General features: G+C 44.3%; 1 protein-coding gene across 1 annotated transcript in view; it reads right to left on the bottom strand.

Moving 5' to 3' along the window:
- MYO5B (myosin VB) overlaps positions 1-18129 on the bottom strand; it is a 134744-nt gene that overhangs the window by 41319 nt on the left and 75296 nt on the right. Inside the window, exons 18-22 of the mRNA XM_035903088.1 lie at positions 14792-14903; positions 13301-13512; positions 10559-10715; positions 8049-8288; positions 2907-3146 (exon numbers count right to left, since the gene is read on the bottom strand). Of these exons, the coding sequence (XP_035758981.1) occupies positions 2907-3146; positions 8049-8288; positions 10559-10715; positions 13301-13512; positions 14792-14903 (961 nt within the window). The remainder of the gene's footprint in view (positions 1-2906; positions 3147-8048; positions 8289-10558; positions 10716-13300; positions 13513-14791; positions 14904-18129) is intronic.

The raw sequence follows: 18129 nt of genomic DNA, 5'->3' as shown, positions 1-18129 counted from the left end.
TGTTTAGTCTGGAGAAGAGGAGGCTGAGGGGAGACCTGATCGCCCTCTACAACTGCCTGACAGGAGGTTGTAGAGAGGTGGGGGTTGGCCTTTTCTCCCTAGTAATGGTCGATGTGATTAGGCGAAATGGTCTGAAGTTCCCTGGAAACATTCAAGACCAGGTTGGATGGGGCTCTGAGCAACCTGATGTGGTTAGTGGTGTCCCTGCTCACTGCAGGAGGGTTGGAGTAGATGACCTCTAGGGGTCCCTTCCAACCCAAAACATTCTATGATAAGTTGTGCCAGGGCAGGTTTAGGTTAAACATTAGGAAAAATTTCTTCACAGAAGGGGTTGTCAGGCTCTGGAAGGGGCTGGCCCGCCCCGGGGGGGATTTAACAGCCGGGCAGCCGAGGTGCTTAGGGCCAGGGTTTAGTGGTGGGATGGCAGGGGTAGGGGAACGATTTGGCTTGATGATCTTAAAGGTCTTTTCCAACCTAAACGATTATATGATTCAGCCCTTATTTAAGTGTTACACTGGAATCACCTGCTCATGAGATCTGGCTCCGGTCCTCCCTTGATCTTGTGAGGAAAGGATGATGGCATTTAGTATTTTCCTAATAAAAGTCCTGGCCAAGATTTGAATCATCCTAGCTCACTGAGAAGATTAGGTGCTGAAAGCCCTAGGAAGAGCTGTTGGTACTCACCCAGATCTGATGTTTTAAACTTTATCACAAAATGGAATAAGAGGAGCTAAAATTAAAGAGTTGGAGAGAAAAAGCTATAAGGAAGAGATTAAAGGACTTTTCTTCAGTAACAAAATCATAACTAATATGGATTTGCAGAAGCTGCAGCCCCAGCTCAAGTCAATAAAATTAAGGCTGTCGCCCCAGTCTCACTCGGAAGTGTCCGATGATTTGGGGTATTATCTCCAGAGAGCACGCAACCCATGACAACCACAGTGTGGTCTTGCTCTTGAAGGTGGAAAGTGCTTCTCACACCTGAATTCAGTTTCACAACACTCCCCCCACTTTTGGTAGTTATGAGAACAACTCAAAAATCTCTATCAGGATTTTTCTCGGAAAGTGTTTCGGCTAAACAAAAGTTTCCAGGAAGGAAACAGATCTTCCCTATCTTCCCACTTGTGAGGAACCTAAGGGAGCAACTGAAAGCCAGCATCAGAAATGGGAGCCTGCACTGCTCAGTAGAAATGTTTTACAATTAAACCATTTATTGTCATGGTAAAGCACATAGTATTTCCTTTGCTGTAGGCATTACTACAGCAAGGGAAAGCTTTTGCTTTGTTTTCATGCTTTTTGAAAGCATTTCTTTGGTCATTAAGTCAACCTTTCTTCTGAGTGCTTGAAGGGGATTTGCAATCAAGAACAAAGAGAAGCAGCTTTTCCCCAGCTGCATCACCTTCAAAATAAAGCATCCTTTCAGGCTCTAAAAGCCTGTACTGCAGCCAGCTAATGAACTGAGCCCTGTGCCAAAAAGGATCTTCAAATTTGGTGCTGCAGAAAAGAAAATCACTGACTCCATACGTCCCTGTGTGGGTGGAATACATGTGCAAAGAGCAGAGGAACTGCTGTTCTGACAGCTCTTGGTCCAGCCAAGAGACAACACGCGCACAGGCCGGATGCCCTTTTGAGAAGCACACCCAAAAATGGATTTCAGCTCTGCTAGTTGTTCAGATTAAGTTATCCCTGACCACACAGTCCCCACAGTTTTTCATCCAAACCCACCATCTGAGGGCTTACCCACAAGGAGAGGTTGGCCAGGGCAGGCGCTGGGGAGTGAAGTGCCCTAGAAGAGACTCATCTGGACGCAATATTACCATAATTAAAACACAGCTAATCACAAACCTCTTTTTATCTCCAAAAATGCACTATTCTAGAGTAACAGCTGCAAAATAGCTTTTTCTATGCAACCCATTGAGTAGAAAAGCCCTAAGTTCTTTCCAATAACAGGATCAAAGAAACCACTTCAACCACCAGTGCAGAAGACAACAGATCACGGATTTAGCCTGAGCTGCCATAAGCATTCGCAGCAGGAAACTGAACCCATAGCTTTGTACCTTAGGTTATAAGCATGGGCACAAAGGTTATTCAGAATGAACCTGACCAAAGAAATTCAGTGTAAAACGTCCATTTTTACTATTTGGAAAAAAACTCTACACTCTGAAGTCTCTTTCTCCTGCTAGAATGCTTTCTTGTACAATGGTGGCACTGTTGGGCCACCTTCACCTCAAGAGATCCAGAAAGCTTAGGAGTTTGCCTGAAGGAGGGGAAAAAAATAAAAAAGTTTAGTCCACATTACAGCTCCAAACCCTATGAAGGCTTGTAACAACCAGCCTAGCTGGTGTTGGAGCAGTGCCCTGCTTGGGAGAGATGAGTTGGTCCCCACACAGGTCATACTCTGCACATAGCTACAACACCAGCCACTATGACCAGCTGCAATGGCCACGGACCGCATGGCAGAAACCGAACCCTCGCGTTCGATACCCAGCTGGGCTGAGGGAGGACGCTTTCCTAATATTTATAGCATCTACAACAGCCTTCTCCAATACTTTGCATTACCCACCATGAAGAATCACTGTATATACACAAAGCTCTGTGGCGTATCCATGGTTATTAAGTGCCGTTGTTTCAGACTGGTCTGGGGAGTTTCTTCATGGTTGGCAGTGCAAAAGGCATTGAGAAGGGGCATCCTTCTGACATGAAGCAGTCACTGCTCCTGCAGGGATGTCCACCTGCCCTTGCTGCCCCATGATCTGGTTAAAAGGCAAATTCTAGGGGCATTCACTGACAAAAAGAAAAAAAAAATATTTATAGAATATAAATTAAGTCTTTCCCCTTCCGATGTGTGAAGAGCAAGTTTTCACCAGCAGGACCACCTACACAACATGAGACATGACAAATGCACGTACCTTTCTCAGTAGGTCTTTCTCCTTAATGTAGCTGTCTTCCACAACCTTCCTCTCACCATGAGCTTTTTCAAGCTCCAGATGGAGGTGCTCCATCTCTTCTTTCAAGCTGACAAGTTGGTTGCCGTCACCCTCGTGGCTCTGCTGATATTGCATCAGTTCTTTCTTCAGCTTTTCCACCTCGGAGGAGTGGGCAGATGTGAGCGTAGACAGCTGCTCATTCAGAAGTTTGTATTCCTTGTTCTGTTCATCCCCAAAAGAAGAAAGTAAGACCATAAGCAAGATTAGTGCACGCACTCGTGCACTACAAAAGTAAAGGTCAAAAAATCCTTGAGCGTGGTGGATAACGAACTTCCGATAAGGAACATTTCCATGCATATACTAATAACTCATACAGGTAAAACCAATTTCAGAACTGTGACAAAAGCTCAATAATATTTTGCTAATGATTATACAAGCATTTGTTAAATTGATGTTACACTTGAAGCAAAGGCAAACAACACGTAATAGCACTAGCAAACAAACGAAAAAACCTACATTTTTATTACAGCTTCCAAACAACGTTGCTTAATGCAATTTGCTTGCAATTTTTTTGGTTGGCAATGTTGGGTTTGCAGTTTATCCTTTTATTCCTGACTCTTATGCCTGCAGGAGCCTGGGGTGACAATGCACTGTAGAATAATTACAGCCCTGAGCACAAAGACCTCCCTAAACCTCAGCTTTAAGTCATGTGCCGGCTCAATCATCTTTTTATTTGCTTAGATTTTCTCTTTTAAAGCACTTAGCAATGATTTGCTCCCAAGTTTTGAGACCTGAAAATTCAGCAGCTTTGATTTTTGTGGTTCAAATCAAAGTCAATGGGAACTACATTGTGACTAAAACATTATCGTTATTAGCTAGCCCCAGAAATGACAATGAATTCATGACAGACCAAGAACTTCAGTAAAGAGCCTACCACGCAGCTTTGCTAACATCAGGTACATAATCATGAGAGCAAAAGAACTGTTTTGAAATTCAGAATGTAGTCCAGTTTTTAAAGTTTTCTTTTTGAAAGCTTTCAAAACAGCTTTAAAGACCTGTGTTCACATCACTCAGCGTACACATGATCCAAAAAGCTCTCCTTTCTTAAATTGGACTTTGGTGGATATTGTGCTTGAGCATCAGAAATATCAGGTTTGGTCTTTCCTGGTCTTGCTGGAAAATATTTGGCAAGAGTTTGTTGTCCAGGCCAGATCAGAGTCCTGGTAATTGGCAACTTAGCCTTTTGCGGTTTTGCAGAGTCACACCAGCTCATGAGAAACTGCTCCATTCATCCAGAAGTTTTCAGTTCATGTGGAAGCTAAGAAAAGCTTGAGATGAACAAGCCAGAAGACAAAAGCCTTAAAAAGACACAAATGTATAATTTTAAAAAGTCAATGGACTAGGGAAGTCCTGATAGACAATTTTTGACTGGTCAGGATAAGCAGTAAAGGTGCAAAGTCACAGATCCTGAGATGCAACTTCTTCATCTAAGATATTCACTAGAGTCAAGTGAGCCAGAAAAAAAAAATTCAACGCAAAGAGGACTGATGTCTGTAATAGGATCAAAGGTTCCCATAAGCTCCTGTACAACAGAGTTTTCAGAGAACCTTACAGCCTGGGAAAGAAAAAAAAGCCATGAAAGTAGAGAATTTTGTCTTCTAGGTCTACACACGTTCTTCTAAACCTGACAGACCCTGGCACAAATAAATGGTGAGTTGGTGGATACTGAAATCCCCACCAATGCCTCAGATTAGTCTCTTTTAGATTCCCCATGTGGCTCGTAGGACCGTTTCTTCTCCCATCGCTCTGATCATCCTTTTGGCCCCTCTCTAGGTGACCTCCCAAAGCACCCCACTCGCGCTGCAGTCTCAGCTCACCGAAGCAAGATTAACACACATCTCAAATGGAAAAACAAGTAAATCAGGGACATGAACATCTTTTCCTTTGCTCCTTTGTAATGAATCAGTAGCAAACATCAAAATTCAGCATTCGTGCAGTATTAAGGAATTAAGATTTTCCCATGACCAAAGCCATTTCCAGCGAGATACATTTGGAGAGAAAAGCTTTGCCTACGGAGAACGGCAACCACCACTCCGGTTCACAGATTGCTGCTGCTCCCCCCACCTCTGCTCATTCTCCAACACACCATGTTTTATGGCTTTGTGTCCCAATTTGTATACAATTTTACATACCAGCCCAACTGAAACTTCATTCCCGATAGAAGATAAATGCACAAGAATACTTTTTCTTGTTGTTGGCTACTAGAGACATGAGAGACCATTTACCATCCCCGTAGCAAAATGGCTGGTCCCCACTGCAATCAGAGATTGCTCAGACCCCATTAAACTTAAACTTGTTGTATTTTAAATCATTTTCCAGCCCAGCAGTGCTGTGACGGTCCCTGTTTCAGCCCAGGCTCTGTGAACCAACCTAGAATTTCTTGTGCTACCAAAGGCAGAGACAACAACTTCATCGCTACCGTTACCCAAAGTGGTTTTATTCACAATAAAATGCTCGCAGAGATGCTGCTGCTTGCAGAGATAGTGTAGGGAGCTCGCTGCGAGTCTAAATATTGGCTGCATAAACACTAAATTAGGTAACAGCTTTAAAACTGTCTCAGGCAGCTACCACATACATATTTGAAAAAACCTCACTTAACTGAAAAGAACAGGAGTGGTCCAATGTGGACAGAAAAAAAGTGGTCCAATGCGGACATTTCACGGCAAAACAGATTTAAAGCTTTCTTGTGAGTGCAAAAAAAAAAAATCCCTCACCTGATTTAGAAATGGAATTAAATAGGCCCAGTTACGGATGCTAGAGCATGTGAGCTGAGGCTGACATGCAACAATAGGTTTTAATGTTTTCAGAGGAAGACCTCTTCCTCAGGGGCACACGGAGTATTGCATTTCTCTGTTCATGCATGAGCTAAAGTAGCAGAAATAGAAACATTTTCTTCCATGGCTAGTCAAAAAATGATACAACTGCAGTTCCCCAGGGTTACCTGCAATTTTTTTTTTTTTTGTAAAAAGTTAATTGGTATTTTCAAAGGTCATGTTTATAGATTAGCAAGGGCTGAAACCAAGATACTTCATGGAAAATATGAGGCAACAAACTCGCTGTTGCCAGAAAAAAAAAATAATCCAGTGTGCTGAAAAAAAAGTCCACGGGAACAGTGCTCACCAGCACATCCAAAGCATCCCAGGGAAACCTGTCAGTCCTGAAACGACGGTTAAAATTAGCTCAGTGGACAGACTACCACGAATAATACAGAGCAGCAGTTCTTTCCTGCAAAAGTTACACAGAAAGCAAAGTCACTCCTCGAAAACGCTCTGCGTGGAGACCAAGAGACATCAAGATGAGCTCCAGCCCATTATTTCTGCCTACTTGAAAGCTCTCCGTGTCTCCTTCCCCAAAGCAGACCTTTCTGGTGCTTTCCTAATCCACGACAGGAAAGCCAACATTAACCAAAGGTTTTCTTTTTCCTTATTGTTCCACTCCCCCTCCCTCCCACTTTTCCTAGCAGCAAATGGCAAAGAATTTGGGGGCAAGAAAAATAAATAAAATACTGCTGCTCTACCGCCAAGTCCAGCAGCTCAGCAGACCTAACAGACGTTCATGCTCACTGCATGAGTTCACCCCAAATACGTGGACCTGAAATGACAGTTGGATGGTTAACGGTTGGACTTGATGATCTTAAAGGTCTTTTCCAACCTAAGCAATTCTACGATTCTATGGTTCTATTCTATGACTTGTCCTCATTAATTCCACCAAATACCCTCCAGACGAAGGGTCATATCAAATAGGTTTCCAATACATAAATATATAGAAAACCTTATGCCTAAGGTTTTCCGTTCCTAAGCTACAGTTTTGTCTGCAAAATCTAAGCATGCAAGCAGCCATCTTCAAATTAAACACCACGGTTTAAAAGTCAGGCTCTACTGCGGTGCTCGCTTCGCAGCCAATTAATACAGCAATGAAAGTGGCCAGCAGTAATGCAAATCCCCGGGTGTCTTGACTCTGCAATATCTGAGCCAACGCAGAGTCATTTCTCATCTTCTTCATGGCAGGACCTCTTGTGTCACACAGGGATGGGAGAGATTTAAGGCTGTGAGGAAACCGCGTGTGATGTGTAAGGGTTCCTGACAGCATCCCAAAGAGAACGATAAACTGCAGTTACTAATAACTGGTAATACAAATAAGTAGGTATCCTGACTTACAGAGAATGTTTCTCCTGCCTGTAAAAGGACAGTTTAAGGATATAGGTGGACATGAAGTTCCCTGTTGAAATTAGTGGACGCAAATGGGTCTACTCAATATTTCTTAAACTCCTCCCTGAAGTCCTTGTACAGCATCGGAAGCAACATAGAAGGTATTTATCAGAGTAACTTGCACACTCAGATTAGTAGGTGGGAAAACCCTTCTTCTACATGTGTAATCACACAACTATTTCACAGCTCACTAATGACATTTGATGGCATTTGATGAAGACCTCTCTGTGATCAAGTAGTCACAGTAAGACCATCAAGCCATCCACACAGGCATCTACCACTACAAGGCGCCATCTCACCCCTCATCACAGCTCTTACTTCTGAACAGTTGTTACATCCAGCAACACAAACATGCTTAAAGTACTTTGCAAAGTATTTATCCAATTTACCTTCTACCTTCCGGGTCCTGTGACTTACAAGACATATGGTTCAGTACAGCAGGCTCTGCATCCTTAGTGCTTGCAAGCAGAAAGTCTAACGGCCAAAGCCTTTTTGTCATAGGGATCTCACGCGGAGCTGGCTTGCGTTTTCAAGCAACAGCTTTCAAAATTGCCATTTTATCTCCCTCCTCTGAGTCCTTCTGGGCACTTCTCACAACAATTACAATGCAGCTTTTGCAGCTTACTGAGCAAGCTCTTCAGACAGCAAGGTGGCGACCCAAGATCCAAGTGCATCTACACTTCCGTGCTGCTGTCCCACCTTTACAAGGGTCTGGCCAGCAGTAGCAGAAGGCTGCCACCACCATGACATCCTTCCCAGATGCCACAGGAAGATAAAAACCTTCCCAGAAAGGACAGCACAAGAGAGGCAAAGCAGAAGCGGGACCACACTTGTCCCAGCACAGCTCAGGACGTACCTGTTCATCGATCTTCCTTTGAAGCTGGACCACCTTGTTCTCCATGCCAATGTTGAGCTTCTTCAGGTGCTGTGCCGAGCGGGCCTCAATCTTCAGTGCCTTCAGCTGCTGCCTGGCCTTCATGCGCCGGTAGTAGCACTGCAGGATGATGGTGGCACCCCTGACCCGGCGGAAGCGAGTGCGGGCCAGCCAGCCACGGGCGTACTTCTGGAGGATGGTGGCTTTGTGCTCTGCAAGGATCTACAAAACACAGGGCAGAAATGGGACAATCAAGGGAGAAAAGTCACCTGCAAAGGTAGCAGCAGCCTTGGTTTGGCTGCAACATGACACTCAACACTTCCCAATCTGCCTTTGAAAGGGCTTCTCCTTCAAGCAGGAGTGTCCTGGTAGGTGCAGAGGGTGAAGGCTGGAGATAGAGGCTATTATTGTGCATCCTCTTTTATAGACAGGAAGGGGTGCTTCAACTTCCTCCTCCTCGGGGGTTTCTCCGGTCACTGCACTCAACTAACACAGGCAGGGCACATCCAGTCCTCTCTTAGGAACTGTGCTGCTCTCCAAAAAGAGGCAACATCTGCCTGGCCAGTGAAACAAGAGGGGATATGGTCCTGAGTTGGTGACTAGGAGACTCGATGGGGACAGGAGACATCTGGGCTGTCATACTTCATAGAATAGACCACACATTCCACCTCGGAATAGTACTCAGATCCACCATATCCATAGCTAGCAGAACAAACGGCCATTAAAAGACACACCAACACTTAGCCTTAAGCTTACTGTCCCTTCAGCATCAGATATAACTCACACCAGAACAGAATTTTAGACTTTTTTTTTTCCTGTGTTCTGTCCCTGCATTATGATAATTTATACTGCAGATAAATGCTGTCCTGGTGGGGTTTCTTATCACAGGGATAACCTTCAAATAAAACCCTGGAGTCCTTTCACTACAGTTTGCAGCCAGTTCTCTTGCATGATGCAATTTTTAGAAACTTATATCTGGTTTTGTGAAGCTTCTGGCACTTCTGCATTGAATTTCTCCCCCAAAATTTACAGCAATCTTTTTGGTAGGGGGCAGTTCAATTCCTTCTGCTAAAACCGAAGGCTGACATATCAGAGATACCACCAGCACGTTATTAGTAACTTCATGTTGATCTGTGCTGCAGTATTACGAGGAAAGAAATACCAGGAGATTTTAAAGATTACAAGACACTTTGCTGTTATTAGTTTGGCATAAGTTGTATCAGAAATGGTACTGTACCAGCTTCTCACAAATCTTTTGTTTCACCCTAGGGCTTTCTTTGCACTTGCAAATTTTAATTCAGAATAAAGGGATCGTGTGAACTTAGGATGCAGTAGGAGTTACTCTGACATGAGCTTTGTATGCCTCTAGACTTCACACTCTTACAAATAGAAGAAACCTTACTGCATTGCCTTGGGGGCCTCTTCCAGCCTTACAGCAAAGTCTTGGGGGGCACTGGACATACCCTGACCCCATGGAACACCACCTGCAGCCCTGCATCTGTTACTGAGCATGCACTTGAACTGACACCTACATCCAGGTGCTCCAGAGATTAAGGATGTTCAGATTTGAGAGGCCTGACCTTCAGCCAACTTCTACACCTTGTTAAGATTTTGGGTTGCCTTGAATCTCAGAGTTTAAATGCTGGACCAGCTGCCTCCCCTGCAGAGGCTTCCAATTTAAAAAAAAAAAAAAATGCCAAAAAAGCAGTGGCAGCATGAATTCCTGATCACCAGCATCCAGCTGCTCTGTTTTGTAGGACTTCACTGATCTCTCTGGTGGGTCACCAGGTGTCCAGGTAGCCTCCATCATCTCCAGGAGCAGGCTCTCCCCTCCTGGCTCATCAAGCCTCTGACTTCTTAGAGTACCCCCATGACCACCCATTAGGCATAAATTTTGGTGACTGCTGAAGTAAGGCTGGTTCTGAAGAGAGGACAGAAGATTCCCCAAAGCTGTTCTCGTTTCCTGACAGACAATTTCTCACTATCATTTGCTGTTATCAAACCTTTACTTCCTTGTTTTCAGCTCCTGGTTTCACACAGAAAGCTAAATGGAGAGAACTAATTAAAGAGGGATTTATATCAATAAATGACTTGATGCCTTCCATGACAGACCCTACTGCTCTTCCTACCATACGGGAAACAGCACCTGCAGCACAGCTCAGACACAAATCTGGTTTGCCAGGGAGGTTTTTGCAGAGTATGGGTCAGATCAAATGACATTTTCAGATTTCCACAATGCCTTCCAGCATCCAAATGACTAACTTCATTTAGCTGCGCCGCTGAGGTGCTGCTGCCAAAATAATTTTTGCTTGCACAGCTTTAAATGGTAATGCTCGCCGTCACCGTGTGCTCTCCAGAAACACCAGAGGCAGTCAGCTTCGTAAAACATCAAAACGGCCACAATAAATACATCGTCATGCTGCGCCAGCGGAGGTAAATATAAAGGCTATTCCTACTCTTATCTAATGCAAAGACACCCCATGGAGTCATACCTTGTGATAAATCCTCCTGACAAACATGCCCCGAGCAAAAGCTTGAATGGTGATGGTTGCGTTGCGGACCCTCTGGAAAGCTCGGAGGATCCGCAGCATTCGGTACTGCTTCTGGATGACGATGGCAGCTCTCGTCCTCCTCAGGTACTCAGCAAGTCTGCAAAGCCCAGGAAAAAGCGTAGCAGTAAAACTAAACTCTCCTTCTTTCTGTCATAATAAGTTTTAAACTGGACAGAGAGAAAACCTTTTTGTCCCAAAGTAGCTTGACAGTATTCAAGATCTCAGCAGTAGGGCTAAGAAAAAAAGGTAGTTGATAGCACGTCTCCTTTAGAATAACGAGAACACCTGTGCAATCAGACAGCGTCCATGGCACCCAGGAGCACCGGAACCAGGAATCAACACACCTCTTTATTCCTAAACAGCAGTAAAACCAACTATTTTCCATCTTTTCCCTTGGTTTGAACTCTCTGACTTCGGTACTTGAGCCAGTCGATGTCCAAGTTGGCTCCATCACTTCTCTAACTATAAAAAGCAAACATCGCACAGGGTATCTACCAACACAGTGAAAACGGCCGCAAATCGATTTGACATTTAAACTGGTGTGCACTGGTTTGGCAACATTCATGAGCAGAGCCCCAGGCCATTCACAAAGTGTAAATAATGAGAAATGTGGTCAACTCTGTGCCGTGTTGCTCCCGTGCTCCAACTGAATTCATGTTCAATTTGCAGTTACACAGGTTAATAAATGCCCATAAAACCTCCATTTAATTTGATAATTAGCTTGTTTTGCTGAATTTATGATTCATTTAGTGCTCTCAGCATGAAGCATTATAGAGATATTTGATCCACTACTTTATTTTGTGAAAAGCAGATCAAAACTGAAAGAGCCGTATCAGATCGGCTTATATATTCTCGTTGTCAAGGATGATGGTTTCTCATTAGGACCCACTGAACCAGAGCTTACTAAAGAGGACAAGGGATGGTCTGATTCCAAAAAGAAGAGAAAGCAGTTATTCCGATGACACTCATCCCTACGAAACCAGCACGAAGAGGTGAACTGAAAAATCACATTAAAGAAACGCTGCAGCAGGTGGGTTCTGTACATCTGTTTCCAGCCTCTCTTTTAGCTCATACCCCGTCACTCCGACATCACCAGGGATTCCTCCTCCCCTCCTTAGAGGAAAGGTTGGCTGATGCAAAGGTAAATACAGAGTCCAAGTCTGTAAGTGTGCATGGAGAGGCTAAAGTTAATCACCGAGTCCTCCTTTTTCTTAACCTTCCTCTTATTGCTTAAGCCTCATTTGCCTTGTCTTCAAATGAGCTGTAAGGCTGCTGAGAGAGACCTGCAGCCACGAGCCTAGAGAAGTACATGGACCTCTGGGGACAAGAAAAATCTGTGCTCACTTTTAAATAAAAGTCACCAAACTGCCCAGCTTTGCTCATTTGAGACCTCCTCATCCCTCTTGGATTCTCCCAGAGGCCAATCCCTTTCACAAGAGCAAATAAACCACAAATTCAGTTAGCATCTCTGATGTTCTTCAAAAATACAGTACGATTTGGAGGAAATCCTTGGAAGGAACCTTTGGTTGCTTCAATAACTGATAGAAATCAACATGCATCCAGCAATCAGGAGTGAAGTGACTGTGCAGGAGCCCTGTAGGAGCATCTCATGTTGCCCAAGTGCAAGCAAAGTTAATTGGGTTGCAAATTAGGCAGCAGCACTTTTGATGGGCAGGTGCTAACTCGGAGCCAGGGAGAACATTGCTGCTCAAAACCAAGCAATACACCTAACACACCGCAGCTTCTCTAAGCAGAAAACAAGAAGGGGAACAAAACTGAAAGGACCCAAATCTACTCCTTTTTCCTATCTGCAAAATGCCTGAAGCCAGCTTGGCTAGATGCAGAAGAACATCAGCATTTGACATGAATAAGGGGCACAAGATGCAAGGTGACCCATGCGTTGGGATGCTATTACATTGCTTTACTGCTCCCTCACACCCACCCCACATCTGCTACCAGCAGCCTACTCTCCAGTGCAGCGTTATCTACCGAAACCTCAGCAAGCCACCACCACGAGGAAGCTTGAGGTTCCTGCATGCAGAGAGTTAAACGCCGGGCTCTAATATTCTGTACTGTAAATGGCCCCATTGCCAGTAATTAGAATTTTTCTCATTACAAAGGATACAGCAAATCGATTCCGAGAACTCCTCTTGGATACTGAGGAGGCACAAATCTGATCCCTGAAGAAGAGGAGCACATACCAACTAGCAAAGCGCTCACTGCCTGATCCAAGCGCCCTTTGCCAGAGGTAGTCGCAGAAAAATATTAGTTCTGTGAAAGACTGTCACCTAAATATCTCAGAGCACTTCAGTCATCTGATTACAGCCTAGCTGCCTATGCTCTAACCCTGGCCCAGCACCCAGAAATTAAATCAATACAGATCTGAAATCAGACTGAGAAGAAATTTTGATCTTTTTGTCCCCAAACAAAGCTGGAGAGAGGGGCCAGGAATGAGTCCTGACATCAACAGAAAACTTCCTGGTACCTACATGCACAAAACGGGTCTTGTTTACACAGGGCTGAAAGGCAACACCCCAAGCAGAGCATTTTCAATGTTTCTGCTATGAAACCCCCAAGTATGAAGTCTACAAGATGGAATGGATTGAGAATACAAGTGCCCAGAAGCATTTTTCCACTTGACCTGCCAGCTAGCCCTTCCTTGGAGGGCTTTCTAGGACCCACCTCCGTGCCAGGTGCCCACGCGTGTAGCGCTGGATGACGATAGCAGCTTTTCTCAGCCTTTTGTACTTGACCCTCTGCAGCCAGCCCCGCACCGTCTTCTGAATTATGATTGTGGCAGCTCTGAATTTATCTGCTCGCAGTTTCTCCAGATATGCCACCTGGCCTGCACGGAAAAAGATCTTGGTACGTCCAAACTGGAACTTGTCTGGATCCTTTTCAAAAGCATAAAGGAAACTAAATTTAATTAAGGCAAACATTTTTTTTTCAGTCTATGTTGCTCAGTAGATACAGATTAAAAACCCCACTTTGAATCAAATTTATCAGCTTAGCTCGCATCTCTTCTTAACTGGGTGGTGAAGATATTATTAGACTCCAAACTATTTGAGCTTCTATATACCCACTGAGGAATGCAGCACTAGGATTCAGTCTTAAGTTCCATATATTTATACAAATTTTGAATGTTTTTTGGTTGGGTGGTTGGGGTTTTTTGGTTGTTTTGGGGTTGGGGTTTTTTTTGTTTGCTTGGGTTTGATTGTTCTGTTGTTTTTTTTTTTTAAAGTTAAATAGAGCAATGCAACATCAGAAGACTTCAGGAAAAGATTTCTTTCTCGAAAATATTAAGGCTTACACCTGCAAAGTCGTACATGCACTGCAAATGGCTCTGCAGCCAAGACGAACGCTTTGTGCATAACGAGAACCTTTTGCAGAGAGAAACCCAGTCGAGTGAATTCCTTAAAAACCCACATGGAAAACAAGGATCAAAAATTAAAACCTGGCTAAGATGCTGCACACATTCTGGGCTCCTCAACAGCAAGACAACAAGAAGAAATCTTTGTGTGCGCACTTGCAATTTAAAAAAAAATGCCCATGAGTGAGTAGTAAGGTTGTGGTAAGAAGGAGTGGCAAAGACTTCTCATTTGCTTATACGTATAAGGGGAAAAAGTCCCAATCTATAGGATGCTTTTTCTACATATTAGTGGCCATAAAAGTCTCCCACACATCAAGATACGGCAAGTATTGCATTTTTCTCTTAACTCATTTGTGCAAAGAGACATTTAAGGATGGAGTGACAGAACCAATTTTGACTAAGGTTCATGATATCATAAGCAGTATCCAAAGCTGGACTCCAAAATGCACTCCAGCTATGGCTACCGAAATGCAGGAGGGGTTGGAGGGATGAGTTTTCCAGACGAGTTTTCTGGAGACGGGCACTCGTTCATGTACAGTCAGTGATAAGAAACTCTAGACCTTGCCAGCACTGAAATGGTATGTTCAGCTTGACTGCAATCAAGAAATCCTACGTCACGCTTGCTCTCCCCTACCTCCTTGCAAGACTACCTAATTTTGGAAAAAGCCCCAGGCTGCCTAGGCTGAATAAGCACCTGCATGAGCAGCAGGTGAAATAGGAGCAGGAAGAACAATTCAGATCATATCAAAGCCACGAGCTCCCGTGCTGTAAAAATCATTGCCAAAGATTTGGTCCCCACTCACCTTAATGAGGTCTTCCAACAGGGTCTGACAGATCTGCTTCTTGTCATTCTTAGAGAGGTCTCTCTTTTTCATAAGAACACGATACCTATTGAAAAAGTCGTGGTAGGACCATCTGAAAGCAAAGCATACACAGGGTTAAGTCTGTCTGCTGGGCATTATTTCCTTAAAATAAAGCGGTTGGAGTCCTAGATGAGTCAAAATATGAAACTCATACACCGAGGGATCTCTCGCCTCTACCCTCAGCATGGATTGAAGCCACCTGAAAGGAGTTAGGTTACCCCAAACCTGACCCCTAGCCTCAGCCCTCCCCTGCCACTGAATGACCTTATCAGTGCATTTCTAGCCTGGAACAGAAAGGCCACGGATCACTTTGTTTTCACTCCTCCTGGTGCGCTTCCCAAGCTGCTGCATTTTCCCAGTCACACGCAATGACACTGTTCCATTCGGAAAGGATATGCTAATTTTGAAGATATCACAGATCTCCCAGTTTGAGCAAGAAAAATTTAATAAAAGTAATCTTAATAAGATGGTAGAGTAAGAATCAAATAGAAACTTTTCCCTATTTTGCTTTTCCAAAGTCTGCTGAATATTAATTTGAATCAATTAATTCACTAATCGCTCCATGTTGAGGTCTGTGGCCAAGACCCCTAAACCAAACATGAAATCTTTGGACTCTGAAAAGACAAAGCAGCCACTTGGAAGACGCCTCGCTGTTACCAGCAGTGACGTTTCCAAACACGCAACACTAAGTGAAGGAATTAGAGCACTGTATCTTACTGCTAGGAAATACCATCTCCTGCTGCCGCTGTTAGATGGAGAGCCTGCGGACTGGATCCTGAAATTGCTTCAGCATCTGCCAAGTTTCAGCCTTCTCCAAATTAAAACAGTGAGTTATGGACCCCTCAAAAACCAAGTTTTTAATTAAAACACTAGGCCTTTCCTGCACTGAGAAGTACAGCCATCGTGATTTCAAAGAAAAAAAACCCAAAAAACCGCAAAATAAACATCATAGGAAGATGGGAGAGAATTGCAGAGATTTTGATTTCTGCCCTCACTCAATGAAACCACCTGTGAGCCTGACCCTCACCCGCACAGATCTTCTGGCAGAGCACAGGAGCACCAAAATGAGAATACGCACACTGTATGAATAGCAGCCATACAGAAACCTCTTCTCCTCAGCCCAGCAGCCCCATGCATGCCTTTATTTCTGTGTTATTACACCCAATTCTTCCTATTTTTCCACTTCCAGAGATTAAGAGAGGGGGGGAAGAAAGGCAAAATAAATCGCAAAGGACCAGAGCGATGCTTGTGGCGGGTCTTACACTTGGCCAGTTTGCAGTGGTGGGGCTGGGTGAGACATCACAGCACCCAAGTACCTCCCGTGCTTGAGGCTGCCATCTCCATAAAATATTTCATAGACTAGTTCAGCTGGAAGGGACCCACAATGATCACCTAGTCCAACTGCTGATATAATTTCGAACAAAACTTCCTGAAGGCTGGAAGCTGGGATATTTGGCAAGACAGGCGTACCAGAAATAACATTTATTTCAAAATACACAACCCACACAGTTTCACACCAGTTCAGAAAATGCAACAGGGGAGGAAAGCCAGTTTGATTAAAAGCAATACTCTAATTAAAAGAACAGAGTAGAAGAAAGTGTTTACAATGAGAAGGAAGGGAGAAAAAGCAAAAAAAACCAATGGACTGCTAGGAACTGGGAATGGCCACGCAATTCCTGCATGGACATGTTGCACCCTGGACACCTTTTGCAAAGAATATGGGAATGGCAAAAATTAGAGAGTCCTTAACATTGTTCCTAAGCAAAAGGTAAGATGGAGGGCTCCTGAAGACAGGAGCAAGAAGGAAATTGTGATGAGAGGATTTTCCATGCTCAGATTAGCTCTGGAGCAGCCTGATTTAGTGAACTTTTCATCCTTATCTACACAGGTTAGTCCTGGGGTTGGACACCCTCAAATGACCAAAAGGACTGGATTACCACTAAATTAAAGAAAAAAAAAAAATAAGATACCTGCTACGGGGAGCTCTCTCTGGGGTGAGGTACAGCAAAACCGAACACAAAGATTATGCAAGACTACAGGCCTGTGTCATGTAGGGTTTAAGCTTAAACTCGCTTCCTCTTTGCTTTCTAAATGCCTTCATTTTATAATTACATTTCCCATTTTGCACCCACACCTTAATCCTTTTGCTTTGCGCAAATAGAACCCGTTTTCATTTTAAGCACGTCTGAGGCTTTACGCAGCTCCAGATCAAACCCAACAGGAGAAGCAAAGCACGCAGTGCCCGAGGCACGCGGCCAAGCACGCGATGCTGGAGACCTCCTGCCTGGCTCAGGTATTACTCAAGCCAGGGAGAGCTTATGGGGGAAGGAAAGAGAAGGAGGGATTATTCCCATTAACCTGCCGGAGTCAGTTTAGGGGTTGATATTATTAACTGCTGCTATTTGGAGGAAGAAATCATCCTGCCGGTGCCACCCGGGCTCCTCCGGCACAGAGCAGATGGTGAAGAGGCAACACACGTAACTGAGGGCACGGGTCCAAGCTGGGCAGAAAACAGCAAAATCCATCATCTTCCTGGGCAGAGAGAGAGATGGAGATCCCACAGGTGCTTTCAAACAAGAGTCATTGACACCTGCAGAAATTCCTTAAAACCAGATCGTAAGTCACTACAGGGTCTTTCTTAAGCGCCTGTCGTACTCATTTCACAAGGTGGTAAAAACTGGTTTTCCACTTGATTAAATTTGAGTCCATCTTTAATGTAAGTAACATAACTCACTTTTTAGGAGTAAGTCTCACGCAAGACAATGGAAATGGCAGAGAATACACTCATTGATTTCTGTTGGGGTGTTTTGCTGGGCTGGTGGCACCCGTGGTCCTCTCCCACATCTCCCAGAGGCTCACAGCCAAACACTGCACCTCCACAGCATGACACCTCTTCACCCTTGCTGCAGCAAGGCTGCTCTCACCATCCTCGCTGCTTTAGCAGGAGATGACAGTCCTGAGATCACACTGCTTGTATTATTGTCCACAGAATAGGTCCACAAAAGCTCCACCATGCCGGGGCTCAGCTGGTCCATCAGGAGTTTCAGCAGAATATCTGCAGTCCCAGATCACAAGCAAAAGAAAGCTATGGGGGGTCACAGGTGCTCTTACAGGATCACCCCAATGCAAAGGAACAATTAAAGATCTCAGGTTTAATGCAACATGCCAGGTTAAACCACTTCAGGTTCAAAGCAGTGCAAAATGCTTTGGATGGATGAAAATCTGGCCATGAGCCAGCCATGGGCGCTGGCAGCCCAGCAGGCCACACCTACCCCGGT

Source organism: Egretta garzetta, unplaced genomic scaffold (assembly GCF_000687185.1).
Source record: "Egretta garzetta isolate BGI_Z169 unplaced genomic scaffold, ASM68718v1 scaffold179, whole genome shotgun sequence".
Lineage (NCBI taxonomy): Eukaryota > Metazoa > Chordata > Aves > Pelecaniformes > Ardeidae > Egretta > Egretta garzetta.
The sequence above is the reverse complement of the archived record's forward strand: the minus strand, read 5'-3'. Positions and strand labels throughout refer to the sequence as shown.